This window comes from Peromyscus californicus, unplaced genomic scaffold (genome assembly GCF_007827085.1).
Source record: "Peromyscus californicus insignis strain IS unplaced genomic scaffold, ASM782708v3 Scaffold_4__1_contigs__length_199733344, whole genome shotgun sequence".
NCBI classification, from domain to species: Eukaryota; Metazoa; Chordata; class Mammalia; order Rodentia; family Cricetidae; genus Peromyscus; species Peromyscus californicus.
This window is the reverse complement of record NW_026294562.1, coordinates 101,272,137-101,284,655: the sequence shown is the minus strand read 5'-3', so window position 1 is coordinate 101,284,655 and position 12,519 is coordinate 101,272,137. Positions and strand designations below refer to the sequence as shown.

The window sequence follows — 12,519 nt, the reverse complement described above, 5'->3', positions numbered from 1 at the left end:
TTGTTTCTAAGTGTGGGGCAGACAGAGTTCAGGCACAGTAGCATATCCAATGATGTAGCAGACGGCCAAGTATGTGAGCACTGTTGGAACCCAGAGAAGGGACATCCCAAGAGAAGGACACATCAAAATGGGTACAAAGCAGGACGTGATACCAGTTCTGTCATTGTGCTAGGTTCTGCCTTGGGGAAGAGGAAAGGAAGTGGCTAGATGGGAAAGAACCCTTACCCACAGGCCAGGGAGCTTGGGTGTCTCCAGAAGGCTATGCTGTGTTTACATTGTCTCTCCCCACTATTGCCCCAACTAGGCATTCGTGCCTCCCCTGGCTGAGGACCTGCTAGCCCGGGACTTTGAGCGGCTTGGGCGCCTACCCTACAAAGCTGGCCTGAGCCTCCAGCAGGCCCAGGAAGGCTGGTTCGCCTTGGCTGGCTCTGAGCTCCGGGCTGTCTTCCCAGAGGGGCCCTGGGAAGAGCCTCTGCAACTCCGGAGACTGCAGGAGCTTTGTACGTGTACCCTGCCTGGTTCCCCAATCTCTAGGGCTCCTTGTCGCAACCCCCCCACCCTCCGCCCTTATCTGGAAATCTCAATTCTTTTCTGGCCTGAGGTCAGTTGACCCAGCCTGCCCTCCCATATCCTCTATTCTCCTTGGAGTTCATCTCAGTAACCCTTTAGGTTGGTGGGTGGAACCCAAGGGTGTGGTCTCAGAGGGCTTCATGAGGGAATAGTTTGGGGATCATAAACAGAGCCTGGGCCTCACCCTGACTGGCCTCTCTACAGCCATCCAAGGAGACAACGAGAACCAAGTTCTGGTGCTGGTAGAGCGGAGGAGGTGAGCTTTAGCTCCCCCGAGGAGCCTGGGAAGCCTGAGGGCAGTCCAACAGCCTAGGGAGAGGTGGGATACAGGGACAGACAGATGGGAGAATGACTTATCTCTGGTCCAGGACGCTGTACATCCAGGGCGAGCGGCGACTGGACTTCATGGGTTGGCTAGGGGCCATCCAGAAAGCCGCAGCCAGCTTGGGAGACACACTCTCAGAGCAACAGCTTGGGGACTCAGACATCCCAGTGATTGTGTACCGCTGTGTGGACTACATTACACAGTGTGGTGAGCAACCCCGAGGTCCAGCCACTCCCCTTCTGTGGTGATCCCCAGCCCCCGGTACCCAGGATCCCTCTAAAAAGAGCGGCGTGACTCCCTCTCCAGGCTTGACCTCGGAGGGTATCTATCGAAAGTGTGGTCAGACCTCTAAGACCCAGAGACTGCTGGAGAGCCTGCGGCAGGATGCGCGCTCTGTACACCTCAAAGAGGGAGAACAGCATGTGGATGACGTCTCCTCTGCACTCAAACGCTTCCTGAGGGACCTGCCTGATGGGCTCTTCACGCGTGCGCAGCGCCTGGCCTGGCTGGAGGCCTCTGGTGAGTCCTGCTGCCTGTATCCAGCCTCGTCCACCCTACCTCAGGATGTCCCCATCCTACTCTGGACAAGGCTTGTCCCGGCTCCTCTGCCTACTCTGCTTCTCAGTCCTCTAGTCAGGCTCTACAGAGACGGGGTGGCTTGGAGGTGGATGGTGGAGTCCCTGGCCCTGCCGGGTGCTGGGAATGCTATCTCCATCATGAGAAGCAAAGCTGCCGGAAGGAGCATTGGCGACCAGTTTCTAACCCAGTCCGTCTCCCCCCACCCAGAGATGGAGGATGAGGAGGAAAAGATCTCCAGGTACCGAGAGCTCTTGGTGCATCTGCCCCCTGTCAACCGGGCCACCGTGAAGGCCCTTATCAGCCATCTGTACTGGTGAGGGGCCATGCCGACGTGAGGCTCTGGGTGGATGGGTGGAGAAGATTCTTTTACTCCCAGCCTGGCTGACTGCCCGCAGGTGGGCAAGCAGGTGGGCCTGGGGACCAACCAATGACTGCCCTGATCTTGGACATTGTATCTCAGCTTATTTCCTGCAGGATAGAGGGGATGGAATATTTGTCCGTTTGGGGCCAGGTGACTGAGGCCAAATGCCCTTGCTTCCCAGCCCTGTACCTTGCCAGGACCTGAGATGCATCCCTCTTTCACTCCTTAATTAGGGTCCACGCTGTCTTCTTTGACCTCGGTCCCTTGGCCAGTCTTGGTCCTGATGGGAATTGGGAAGGTGGGTGGGGAAGCTCTGGGCCAGGCTCCTCTGTTCTCATTCCAGTGTACAGTGCTTCTCAGACACAAACCAAATGAACACACACAACCTGGCTATTGTGTTCGGGCCCACGCTCTTCCAGACAGATGGGCAGGACTACAAGGCCGGCAAGGTGGTGGAAGATCTCATCAATCACTACGTGGTGGTGTTTAGTGTACGTCCCAGCCGGGATTGGGGCCTAGGGAAGGCAATGAGGGGAGGGGTGGGCAAGGCTGAGCCTCTCAGATGGCATTGACCAGCCGGCCCTTCCCAGGTGGACGAGGAGGAGCTGAGGAAGCAGAGGGAGGAAGTCACTGCCATTGTGAAGATGCGTGTGGCTGGCACTGCCAGTGGGACCCAGGTGCCCGCCAGGGTTTGGGTAGGCTTGTGCTGGCTGCTAGCACTGCTCCCCGGACCTCTAGCTGAGCCCCGTCTCTCCTGCAGCATGCCGGTGACTTCATCTGCACCGTGTACCTGGAGGAGAAGAAGGTGGAGACTGAACAGCATGTCAAGGTGGGGGCTGTTGAGCCGGGCTGGGCCAGGGCCAGGCACAGATGGCCACTTTGAAATGTATGAGAATCCCCAAAGACACTCCTCTTTGCATCTCGGGGCTCAGCGGACCCAAGGAGGAGTGGGTTTGGGGCCTGAACCACAGGAGAGTGTGGCCCAACAGAAGCTGGTGGCACATTTGGGGCTGGCTGATCTTCTCCTGGGTCTCTGCAGATCCCGGCATCCATGACAGCAGAGGAGCTTGCCCTGGAGATCCTAGACCGCCGCAATGTGAGCATCAGGGAAAAGGACTACTGGACTTGCTTTGAGGTCAACGAGAAGGAGGAGGCAGGTGAGTGGCCATGGATGGCCTTCAGCCCAGCCTCACTGCTCCTGCCCCCTACGGTTTGGGAGCCAGAGGTTTTGCGTGACACTTTTTTGCTGACACACTAGTGAAAATGGTGGCCTCCGTGCTGGTGATGACAGGCAAGTCGCAGGTCCAGGTGATGGTTGTGATAGGGCTGAAGTGGACAGAGGAGGGGTAGGTGGTGCCAGTCATGATGACGCTTTCCCACGTGTCAGGACGGTGTTGCTTGTAGGAGGATGATGCTGAATTCAACAGCAGGATTGTAGGGTGGTACTGTTCTTGGGGTAAAGAAGATGGTGGTTAGTGATCACACGAGCAGATGGCTGTGATGGGAAAGCCTGTCTGTGGTGGCGAGGGGGCTGATTGAAGCCTTTAATGGTGAAGGGAGTGGTGTTGGGACGAGAGGCGGAAGTGTTGCTGACGGATGCATCAGCTCTTTTGGTTGAGTGGCAGGTACTAGGCTGAGGAGCCGGGCAGTGGTCCCTGTGTTCACAGGGGTCAGTCTGTGATATAAGGGGTCAGTAAGGGATGGAGATGCTAATACCACCATCACTCCCAGAAACAGACAACTGCCATGGTGTTAGCTAACTGCTTTCAAGGAAAGGCCCAGGCTGTCTGCGGAGCCTATGGCAGGGCCGATGGCTTTGGAGTCCCTGAGCCTGCTGTGAGGAAGAGTAAAAAGGCTACTTGGTAGAGACGGGACAAGTGCTCCCAGAAAGCACGGCAGCTCTAGCACTGAGCTGAGCTTCCAAGAAATGAGGAAACACAGGGTGGGATTGGAGGTGGGGGCAGCCACACGGAGCCTGGTGGCGATGCAGGGCCATCGGGTGATTGGTGACAGGACTTTGAGAAGATGCTGTTTGCTAGCAGACTGGGAGAGCTGTGACAGGGAGTTAGAGTACATGCTGGAGGTCATTGGAAGGTCCTGGTCTTAATCCAAGTAGAAGCCAGACAGTGTGGAACAGTGCAGAGGGACAGCAGATTCGACCTGTGAGGGTGGAAGGAACTGGAACACTTTTGGTCTGAGCAGGGGCAGCGCTTGTTGGGGACACGTGGGTGACAAGCCAGAGGCTGGCCTATGGAAAGGGTGATCATAATTATGGTGTATCATGATGCTAGTCGATGGTAAGAAGTGTAGGTGACGTGTGTCCATGTGCTTGCCCTCGGTGGCATTAAGCTGTGTGGACCCAGTGACAGTGGTGTGGCCTCTCCACAGAGCGCCCATTACACTTTGCGGAGAAGGTGCTGCCCATTGTGCATGGGCTGGGCATAGACAGCCACCTGGTGGTGAAGAAGTACCAGTCCATGGAGGCCATGCTGTTGTATTTGGGTAAGTGGTGCCCGTAGGGGATGTAGGGAGGATGGGTACCTCCATCTAGAAGCAGGGTAGGACCGCGTGGCCCCAGGGCAGACAGCTCAGATGGATGGTACTGGGCGGCGGGGGGGGATGGTATAGCCCGTGCCCACTCCAGTCCTCCCCTAGCCAGCCGTGTGGGTGACACCAAGCATGGTATGATGAAGTTCCGTGAGGACCGAAGCCTCCTGGGTCTGGGGCTGCCCTCAGGTGGCTTCCACGATCGCTACTTCATTCTCAACAGCAGCTGCCTACGGCTCTACAAGGAGGTTCGGGTAAGCCCTATGATGGACACTTGTATCCCATGTGTGCTCAGACACTCATACACAAACATTGCTCTCGGTCTCCGAGAGAGAGGTCCCCATCTGAGGGTCTGGCAGCACAGTGGCTGATGATAGCTGTGTATTTTCCTGCTGTGGCCCTGAGTAGCTGCTCGAAGCCTCTAGCTCCATGAGGCCTTGGAGTGAATGTGATTGCCATGACATCATACACATGCTCCCTTGTTGTCTGTGGTTTGACACAGCTCTCACAAGAATACATGCCATGACAACAGTCCCGAGCTGTACCTGTACTTGCTCTGCCCCTTCCTAGGACACGGCCCTCCTGGCCTACTCTACCCAACATGCTGGGTGTTCTAGACCAGACCCCTTGGGACCCCCATCTTCTGCACACACATGCCCTGCCATCCGCCCTCCCCTTTCCCTTTACACCACGACATAATCTGTCCTGGCTGTAGACTGGGATGGTGCCCTCCATAACCCTGCTCCTCTATCAAACAGAGCCAAAGGCCGTGGAGCGGGGCCCCTGAGACCGTGAGTAGCTATGGGATGTTCCAGCTGCCTTGCCTTACACCACCTGGGGCCAGGCGAGCCGGGTAGAGCTTGGGGACACAGGGCTCCCAGTTCTTTCCAGGCATGGTTCCCTGTCCTCTTACCAGTGGTCACTGGCCCTTACCCTGGAGTACAGCTCCTAAACTCCACCCTTCATCCCTAACCCCAAACCAAGACCTTTTCCTCAAGATAGGGTCTCTCGTTGGTGTGATGCTAGAATTTTCCGCAGTATGCGGAGAAGTTTTGGAGCCAGCAACAGAGACCCAAGTTTGGGTTAAGACTGTTTCATCTCCTCCGCTACTCCCGGAGCTGCCCACTTCCAAACTTAGAGAAAGTGCTGGGACTGTCTGAATGCCCTTGACACTGTTGACCCTGAGGTGCCAAACTGGGACAAGAGGCCGTAAGACGTTCTCTATCAGGGATGGATGTGCCTACCCAGCCTCCCTAGCTAGTGCCCCAGCTTTCTTTCGTCACCCACGAGAACCCTCCACTTTCCTCTTGAGGCTGCCCAGCCTGTAACTTCTGCCTGGGGGTCGCCCCTGGCTGGGGTTCAGCTGAGAATCCACCTTCCATGGTACCCTGTGGGTACCACCTCTGCCTTAGGGCACACAGAGTGTAGATGGGTATGCAGAAGAGCAGTGGAGGTGTGATGCCAAGCACAGTGTTCTAGCCTGAGGTCCCGAGGTGACTCCAGCACAATCTCCAGCCCTTTCTAGCTCCTTGCATCTCCTGAGCATGTGTGGACAGATCTGGCTGCCATGGAGGATCAGGCGGAGCAACGTCCTCTGGTGACTCTGACATCAGTTGGTTATGGGGCCACAGGAAAGATGATTTGAAATTAGGATAACCTCATACCAAGCAGGAGGCTCTGTGGCCTCTCAGTCCCCATCCCAAGACCTTGTGTTGTTTAAGATCCTGGATCGAGTTAGGAAGGCATATTCCAGAAAAACCATGGGCATAAATTTTATTCCTTGCCCATGACCTTGGACCTCAGTGGTGCCAGGGTCCTGAGCTGCTTGGAAGTGCAGTTCCTATAGGATGTAGTCTCCAGAGGGAGAATCATGGCGCTTCTGCCTCCCTACCCCGCCCACTGTCCACGTATACATCACACAGCACCGTCCTGAGGAAGTGAGGCCTGACGGTTGTGTTTCCAGATGCAGGAGCTGTCAGCCTCCTGCCCTGACTGGGCTGCCTGTACTGCTGAGCACAGGCCTGCACCTTCTGCCTGACTCCTTCCCCTTCCCATCCTGCCTGACTTCTTCCAGGCCCTTCTTCCTGCCCCACTGGCCTCGCAGGAGCCTCTGTCCTCCCAGCCTGCCTCCTGTCTCCATCCCCCATTCCTTCTTGGGCCTCCTCCTGTGCAGGCTGACCTTTTCAGGGCTTTGCCTCTGCCTGTTGGGGGCAGGCAGGTCTTCCCCCCTCCCCCCGTGTTCTGCCCACACCCCGTCTTCCCCAAAGACGTAGCTTCCTTGTCCACTCCACTCTCGATTCCCACACCTGCAGCCAGGTGTGTTCCAGATGTTGTGATTGTCGAGGGAGGCGCTCTCTGTAGAGGAGTTGGGGCTCCTCTACAGAGCCCCTTAGGTCACAACAGGGGCTCTGGCCATATCCCTGAGGTGATGCAGAAGGATCCTCTGGCTCTGAGACAGATCATCCTCTCTCCTGCTGAGGAGCCATGCCTGGGGACGGCTGGGAGCAGTGGTGGGGACCAAGGTGGGGATGGCCCAGTTGTGGAGCCCCAGTTGTAAAAGCATCTGCCCCCCCTACTGTCCTTCCTGGGGGCCCTGCTGGCCCCAGGGGTGCCTGGTAAGGGGAGGGCTCTAAGCAAATGGCTCCCAGAACAGGAGGAAGGTCACTGACCCTCCAAGCAGCCTCTTCCTTGAGGGTCACTGCTCCTGTCCCCTCTGTCTTTGAGCCAGCCTGCTCCTCCCAAGCCCAGACCCATATACGCAGAGGTGGGGGTTGGGCAAGTGTGTCAATAACCTGGTTCCCCACCCTGGTATATGGGTCTCTTGCTTCCTGTCTTAGACCATTGGGAATTTCTCCCTCTGGCCTATCGTACAGAACAGCCAGTAAGCTTCAGCTTGACTCATTGGCCTTCTGATGGGGCCGAAATGCTAGTGATTGCTGGTCCCCAAGCTTTTGTTCACACGGTCAACCCTGGAGCCTCCATGGTCAGGGAGGGAGAGTGACTAAGACAAATACAGACCCTAGTGGGCAACCAAGGCTCTCACACGGCCTGGGCCGGCTTCCACGTGTTGTGGAGGAGGGCATCCGGAGACGGCCCCACAGCTGGTGTCAGAGTCAAGCCTGCTACAAGCTGATTCTCCAGTGCGCCGGGCAGCAGGGGCTGGGAATCGTTACTCTGGACCTGCCAGCTGGAATGCTACCTTGGGGACTGAGGGTTGACTGTCTGATGCTACTGCAGAGAGCAGCATCTGTGGCTGGCCGGGGAACAGGGAGGGCTTTGTGAGAAAGCTCCCTGGAGGAGGGGCCCTGTTCCGGGATGCCTGGGTGCTGGGGACGGGGGAGGGCGGTGTGCAGTCAGAAGAGCCCCTTCTGACTGTGCCCACCTGACTGATGAAGTGTCCCCCCAGAGTCACCGGCCTGAGAAGGAGTGGCCTGTCAAGAGCCTCAAAGTCTACCTGGGTGTAAAGAAGAAACTGCGGCCACCTACTTGGTAAGCCAGGGCTGAGGTGCCCGGTCTGTGGCTAGGACCTGGGGAGTCTCTGGACTGATAGGAGGGCCCAGCTGAGGTGGGGTGTCAAGCTTTCTAGGGGGTAGGCTAGTAGTTTTGTAGTCAGGGTCCTCTTGGCCAGTAGCATCACCTGGACATACCGTAGAAGCACAGATTTTTATCAGGTGTCACCCTGGGCCTCCTGAGTTTGGGCTCCTGTGGGTGGGACCCAGGGATCAATATCTCCTCCGGCTGTCCAGGTAACACTGCTTTTTCATATTTGAGAATCACTGGTCTGGGCTAGAATCTTGCTAGCATTGTTGAGAGTGAGTTTATGAGGTTTTTTGGGGGGGGTGGGGGAGGGGAGTGTGTGTGTGTGTGTGTGTCTGTGTATGATGTATGTCAGTGAGCATCTGGGTGCGTATACCCACACATGCTCATGTGGAGGCCAGAGCAGGGCTTGGAGTGTCCGCCTCCATCACTCTCTGCCTCTCCGTCTCATTCCCTTGAGGTCGAGTCTCAATGTTTCAGGAGGGCTGGCTGGCCAGCGTGCTCTTGGGACCCACCTGCCTGTCTCTGCCCACTCCCCACCCCCCCAAGTGCTGGGGTTATAGACACCCACAGCCATGCCCATCTTTTTATGTGATTGCAAGGGATTTGAACTCAGGTCATCATCTTGCAGAACAAGCACCCTTATTGAGCAGTCTCTCCAACCCTGAGTAGGTTTCAGTAAGTTGAGAAGTGGGGCATGCTACTGTGGCTGTCAGGCACTGTCGTCCCATGACTTGGTTTTCTAACTTTCTCTTCATCTGGTGGCCGTGTTTGGTTGACTCTGGTTCTTGAGTGGGCTTGGGCAGGCATCCGCACGGTTGGGTGGCCTTGTGGGTTTCGGTGCTGAGGGTAGAACCCAGTATCTCCGGCATGCTAGGCACACGTAGCATCCTCATGTCAGGCCCAGGGTTGGGGTGGGGAGGGAAAGGGGCAGTGGCCTAGCGTGCTGTGTTGGGGGAAGCCATGGCACTGCCTCTGCTCTGTCCGGGCTTCCGGGCTCTGTCTCACAAGTCTTGGCAAGTGTCAAGTGACACCCTGGCTCTTCCCTGCAGCTGGGGCTTCACTGTGGTCCACGAGACAGAGAAGCATGAGAAGCAGCAATGGTGAGCCAGGGCCCCGTTCTAAGGCCTGGGCCGGGGGCAGTGGGCAGGATTGGGGCTTGCGTCTCTGCCCAGTTTTATGGCCTGTAGGGAGACGGGACTGGCAAAATGCTTACTCTGAAAGGCAGCGACCTGACCCGTGCCTTCTGCAGGTACCTCTGCTGTGACACTCAGATGGAACTCCGGGAGTGGTTTGCCACCTTCCTCTCTGTACAGGTACCGGGTGCAAGGGCCTCCTCAAGGGGCTCCACCATGGGGAATGGGACAGGAGCAGAGAGATGGTGTCATAGGAATTAGGTCTCTGGGCACAGGGAGAGTCACCTGGAGGGGAGTGGCTTCTAGGTAGAGGAAACAGCATATTCAAAGGCCTAGGGGTGAAAAAGAAAAGGAAGGCTTATAAAAGAAAGCATATAATTTAAGGGGATTCATAGTTCCACAGGGTTAGAGCCCGTGATCGTCATGGAGGGATGGTGTTGGAGCAGTAGCTGAGACCTTATACCTCATGCACAAGCAGAAGGGAGAGAGAGAGAGAGAGAGAGAGAGAGAGAGAGAGAGAGAGAGAGAGAACGGGCCCTAACTGGGAATGGCATAGATTTTTGAAAATTAAAAGCCTCTTCCCCAGTGACATACCTCCTCCAACAAGCCCACACCTCCTAATCCTTCCCAAACAGTTCCACCAACTGGGGACCAAGCATTTAATAGAAGCCTATGGGGGCCATTCTCACTCAAACTGCCACATTCATCACTTGCAAGGAGAGAAGCCAAGAGTGCCAGAGGTTGGCCTGCAATGGGTCAGCTGCAGATTGTAAGAGCTTTGAGGCCACACTCAAGAAGCTGAACTAGACCTTGAGTTTCAAGTGAGTTAGAGTGAGGTGAGGGTTAAGCCTTGGCTCCCTCTGCAGGGAACAGAGCCTGAAGGGCCACACCCATGGAGAAGACATGCTGCAGCGGCTGGGTGACCACCCCTGATCCAGAGCAAGGCCAGAGGCTGTGTAGACGGGAAACAGATGTGTTAGAACAGATGTTCAGCAGTTCAGGACTGTTGAGGGAGAAGGGAGTCAAAACCACCAGGGCTCTGGGCTGAGTTCTTTCCTGCAGTTCTGTTTTAAATGTGAGCTTCCTGCTAGTCAAGGCCTAGATGGGAACAGTGGATTCTGCAGTTCTTGGTTGCCGGGAAGTGGAGGCATAGGACAGTGTCTTCTGGGGGGAAGAGTTTCTTGATGCTGCATTCTTAGGGAGGTTTGTGGATCCAGAGATGGGAGTTGTTGAGTAATCTGGCTGGCTGGGTTGTACTGGGATACGGTCATCTACAAACAGCTGCTTCTCATATCAGCCTTCGATCAAAGCTGAGGGCGGCAGCCTAGAGACTAGCTGGAGGCTTTTCTGAGAAGGGTGGGTGGATCTGGAGCTGAGCCTGCAAGCTGAAGTGTGGCCCAGACTCCTTTCTGATTGTCCCCTAGCATGACGGCCTGGTGTGGCCCTCAGAGCCCTCTCGAGTGTCCCGGGCAGTGCCCGAGGTCCGGATGGGCAGTGTATCACTGATCCCTCTGCGTGGCAGTGAAAATGAAATGCGCCGGAGTGTGGCAGCCTTCACTGCTGACCCCCTTTCTGTAAGTGGCTCTGGTCCCTGTGGGCAAGATTGGGGGGGGGGGAACCTGGCTGGATGCCTGCCTTCACTTCACTAATTTCTCTCAGAGCCCCTCTAGTCCCTTCCCTAGGTTTCTGGGGTGCCCTCTGTCTGGCCCTGGGAACCCCAGCTGCTGACTTTTCTGCATCTGTTGTTACTGCCTGGTCCCTTTCACTGTCACGAAGCACTCACAGGATCTGGGTTTCTGTGCTCCCTACAGCTCCTCCGTCATGTCTGAGCATAGGAGTCATTCTGGCTCTGGGACACCGTCAACTGCCACTAGGAAGCCTTCCTGTTCAGACACCCTCGTGCTCTGTGTGCTTGGTGTGAGCCAACGGAACACACGGGGAAGCCATACCCACACCCCACATCCTGATTGCAGCACAGGCTCCTTGGCTGGGCAGGAACAGGCCCTTCCCTGCTCTCCAGGCATACAATGCTCCTGACCTGGCTTGCTTACCCAGGCTCGCTCTCCTTGAGGTCGTGGGGTTGGAGAGATGGGCAGAAAGCAGGAGCTTGCCAAGAGAGGCTGGAGGACTTGGGGCCCCGCTGGGAGGGAGCCCACTCCCTTCCCATAGGCTCCAGAGCAGCAAAAAGGTGGTAATCTGAAAGAACTCCTAGGGAGTCTGGGAGGGAGCTGGTGGGAAGCTTTACCAGCTCAAAGCTGGACCTGGGGTTGTCAGCTCACTTCTGGTGTGCGCTGCCGGGAGGCCCAGGCTGTGGCTGTCTGCTACCCCTCCCCCACTTTGGATACTTTTTGATAATATAAATATATCTGTATATTTTACCCTGTGGTGTGAGGCCTGCAGTTGTTGTGGGGGGATTGGTGACCTGGGCTAAGGGCACCGTTGGTTGGAAGCCTGGAGCCTGAGCTCTGCCCTCTGCATGTTTCCTGAGCTGTGCCCTCTCCCCTGGCCTGGCCTCCACCTATTGCACCACTGCCCAGCCCGGCTATGGAACTCCAGATCCAGGACATGGCAGACCCCAGCTCGCCTGAGCCCCCCCTCCCTACAGCTTCTGAGCTGGGGCCTAGATGTGTATGTTGGTGACACAGCATAGCCCTCGCTGGAGACATGAGACTACAACTCACAGACAGAGGCTTTGGTGGACTAGGGAGGAGGACTTCAGGTCACCCGGGGCCCCATGCAGATGTTTCCAGATGTCTCTCATGGGGAGTTGCCCTCAAAGGGAACTGCCTACCTGCAGAGGAGGTAACCAGCTATTTAGAGATAGACTGGAGACTCCCTGGGAAGGTGCCAGGCATTCTGCCTTCTCTAGAGCCTTGTTATATCCTATCTCAGTGGCCTGGTGAGCAGAACTGCTGGAATTCTGTCCCTAGCCTTGAAAGGGGCCGAGCAGAGCGGAATGAGCCTGGGCCACATGACATTTGTGATCCCACTCAATGGGAAACTGGATGCTGTGAGGCTTTGCACACCCGGACGTGGGTCCTTTGTGGGCCTCATTTCTCAGGAAGGGGTAGGGTGTTTGCCAGGACAGACAGCACAAGATCCTTGAGCTCTACTGACCTGTTGCACAAGCTGGCCCAAAGTCTCCATCACTTTGTCCTCAGGGAGCTAGCTGTTCCAGGCCATTCTACCATGCCCTCCAGGCAGGGCAGGGCTAGAGGCCTTCCTTGCCCAAGAATTAGAATTCCTTGGATTTGATTTACTGACCAACCCCAGAGGCCCAGGAAGACAATGAGACCAGAGGTGACCTCTGCTGGACTGGTACTGTCATTACCGTGGTTTGGGGACTTGCGAGAAGGGCTGCGTTCAGCCACTAGGGGGCAACCATGGACCACTCATAGTTGCTCATTTTGAACAGGGTCTGTGTAACACCCCCAACCCCTCTCAAGTGATGGTCCTGGCTCTGG

The 12,519-nt window shown here is 56.4% G+C and overlaps 1 protein-coding gene across 6 annotated transcripts in view; it reads left to right on the top strand.

Moving 5' to 3' along the window:
- The window catches only part of Arap1 (ArfGAP with RhoGAP domain, ankyrin repeat and PH domain 1), a 64,692-nt gene extending 53,259 nt beyond the window's left edge, over positions 1 to 11,433 (top strand). For 3 of the 6 annotated variants that reach the window (XM_052714014.1, XM_052714013.1, XM_052714018.1), the window contains 17 exons: positions 305 to 500; positions 775 to 826; positions 939 to 1,102; positions 1,202 to 1,414; positions 1,682 to 1,787; positions 2,179 to 2,326; positions 2,426 to 2,512; positions 2,596 to 2,664; positions 2,875 to 2,992; positions 4,224 to 4,337; positions 4,491 to 4,636; positions 5,141 to 5,173; positions 7,789 to 7,871; positions 8,972 to 9,022; positions 9,172 to 9,235; positions 10,480 to 10,629; positions 10,867 to 11,433. In XM_052714014.1, coding sequence (XP_052569974.1) covers positions 305 to 500; positions 775 to 826; positions 939 to 1,102; positions 1,202 to 1,414; positions 1,682 to 1,787; positions 2,179 to 2,326; positions 2,426 to 2,512; positions 2,596 to 2,664; positions 2,875 to 2,992; positions 4,224 to 4,337; positions 4,491 to 4,636; positions 5,141 to 5,173; positions 7,789 to 7,871; positions 8,972 to 9,022; positions 9,172 to 9,235; positions 10,480 to 10,629; positions 10,867 to 10,884 — 1,812 coding nt within the window. In that variant the 3' untranslated portion in view covers positions 10,885 to 11,433. Of the gene's footprint in view, positions 1 to 304; positions 501 to 774; positions 827 to 938; positions 1,103 to 1,201; positions 1,415 to 1,681; positions 1,788 to 2,178; positions 2,327 to 2,425; positions 2,513 to 2,595; positions 2,665 to 2,874; positions 2,993 to 4,223; positions 4,338 to 4,490; positions 4,637 to 5,140; positions 5,174 to 7,788; positions 7,872 to 8,971; positions 9,023 to 9,171; positions 9,236 to 10,479; positions 10,630 to 10,866 lie in introns of those variants that run through there. The other 3 variants (XM_052714016.1, XM_052714015.1, XM_052714017.1) reach the window with 2 other exon arrangements.
- Positions 11,434 to 12,519: the final 1,086 nt, after the last annotated feature.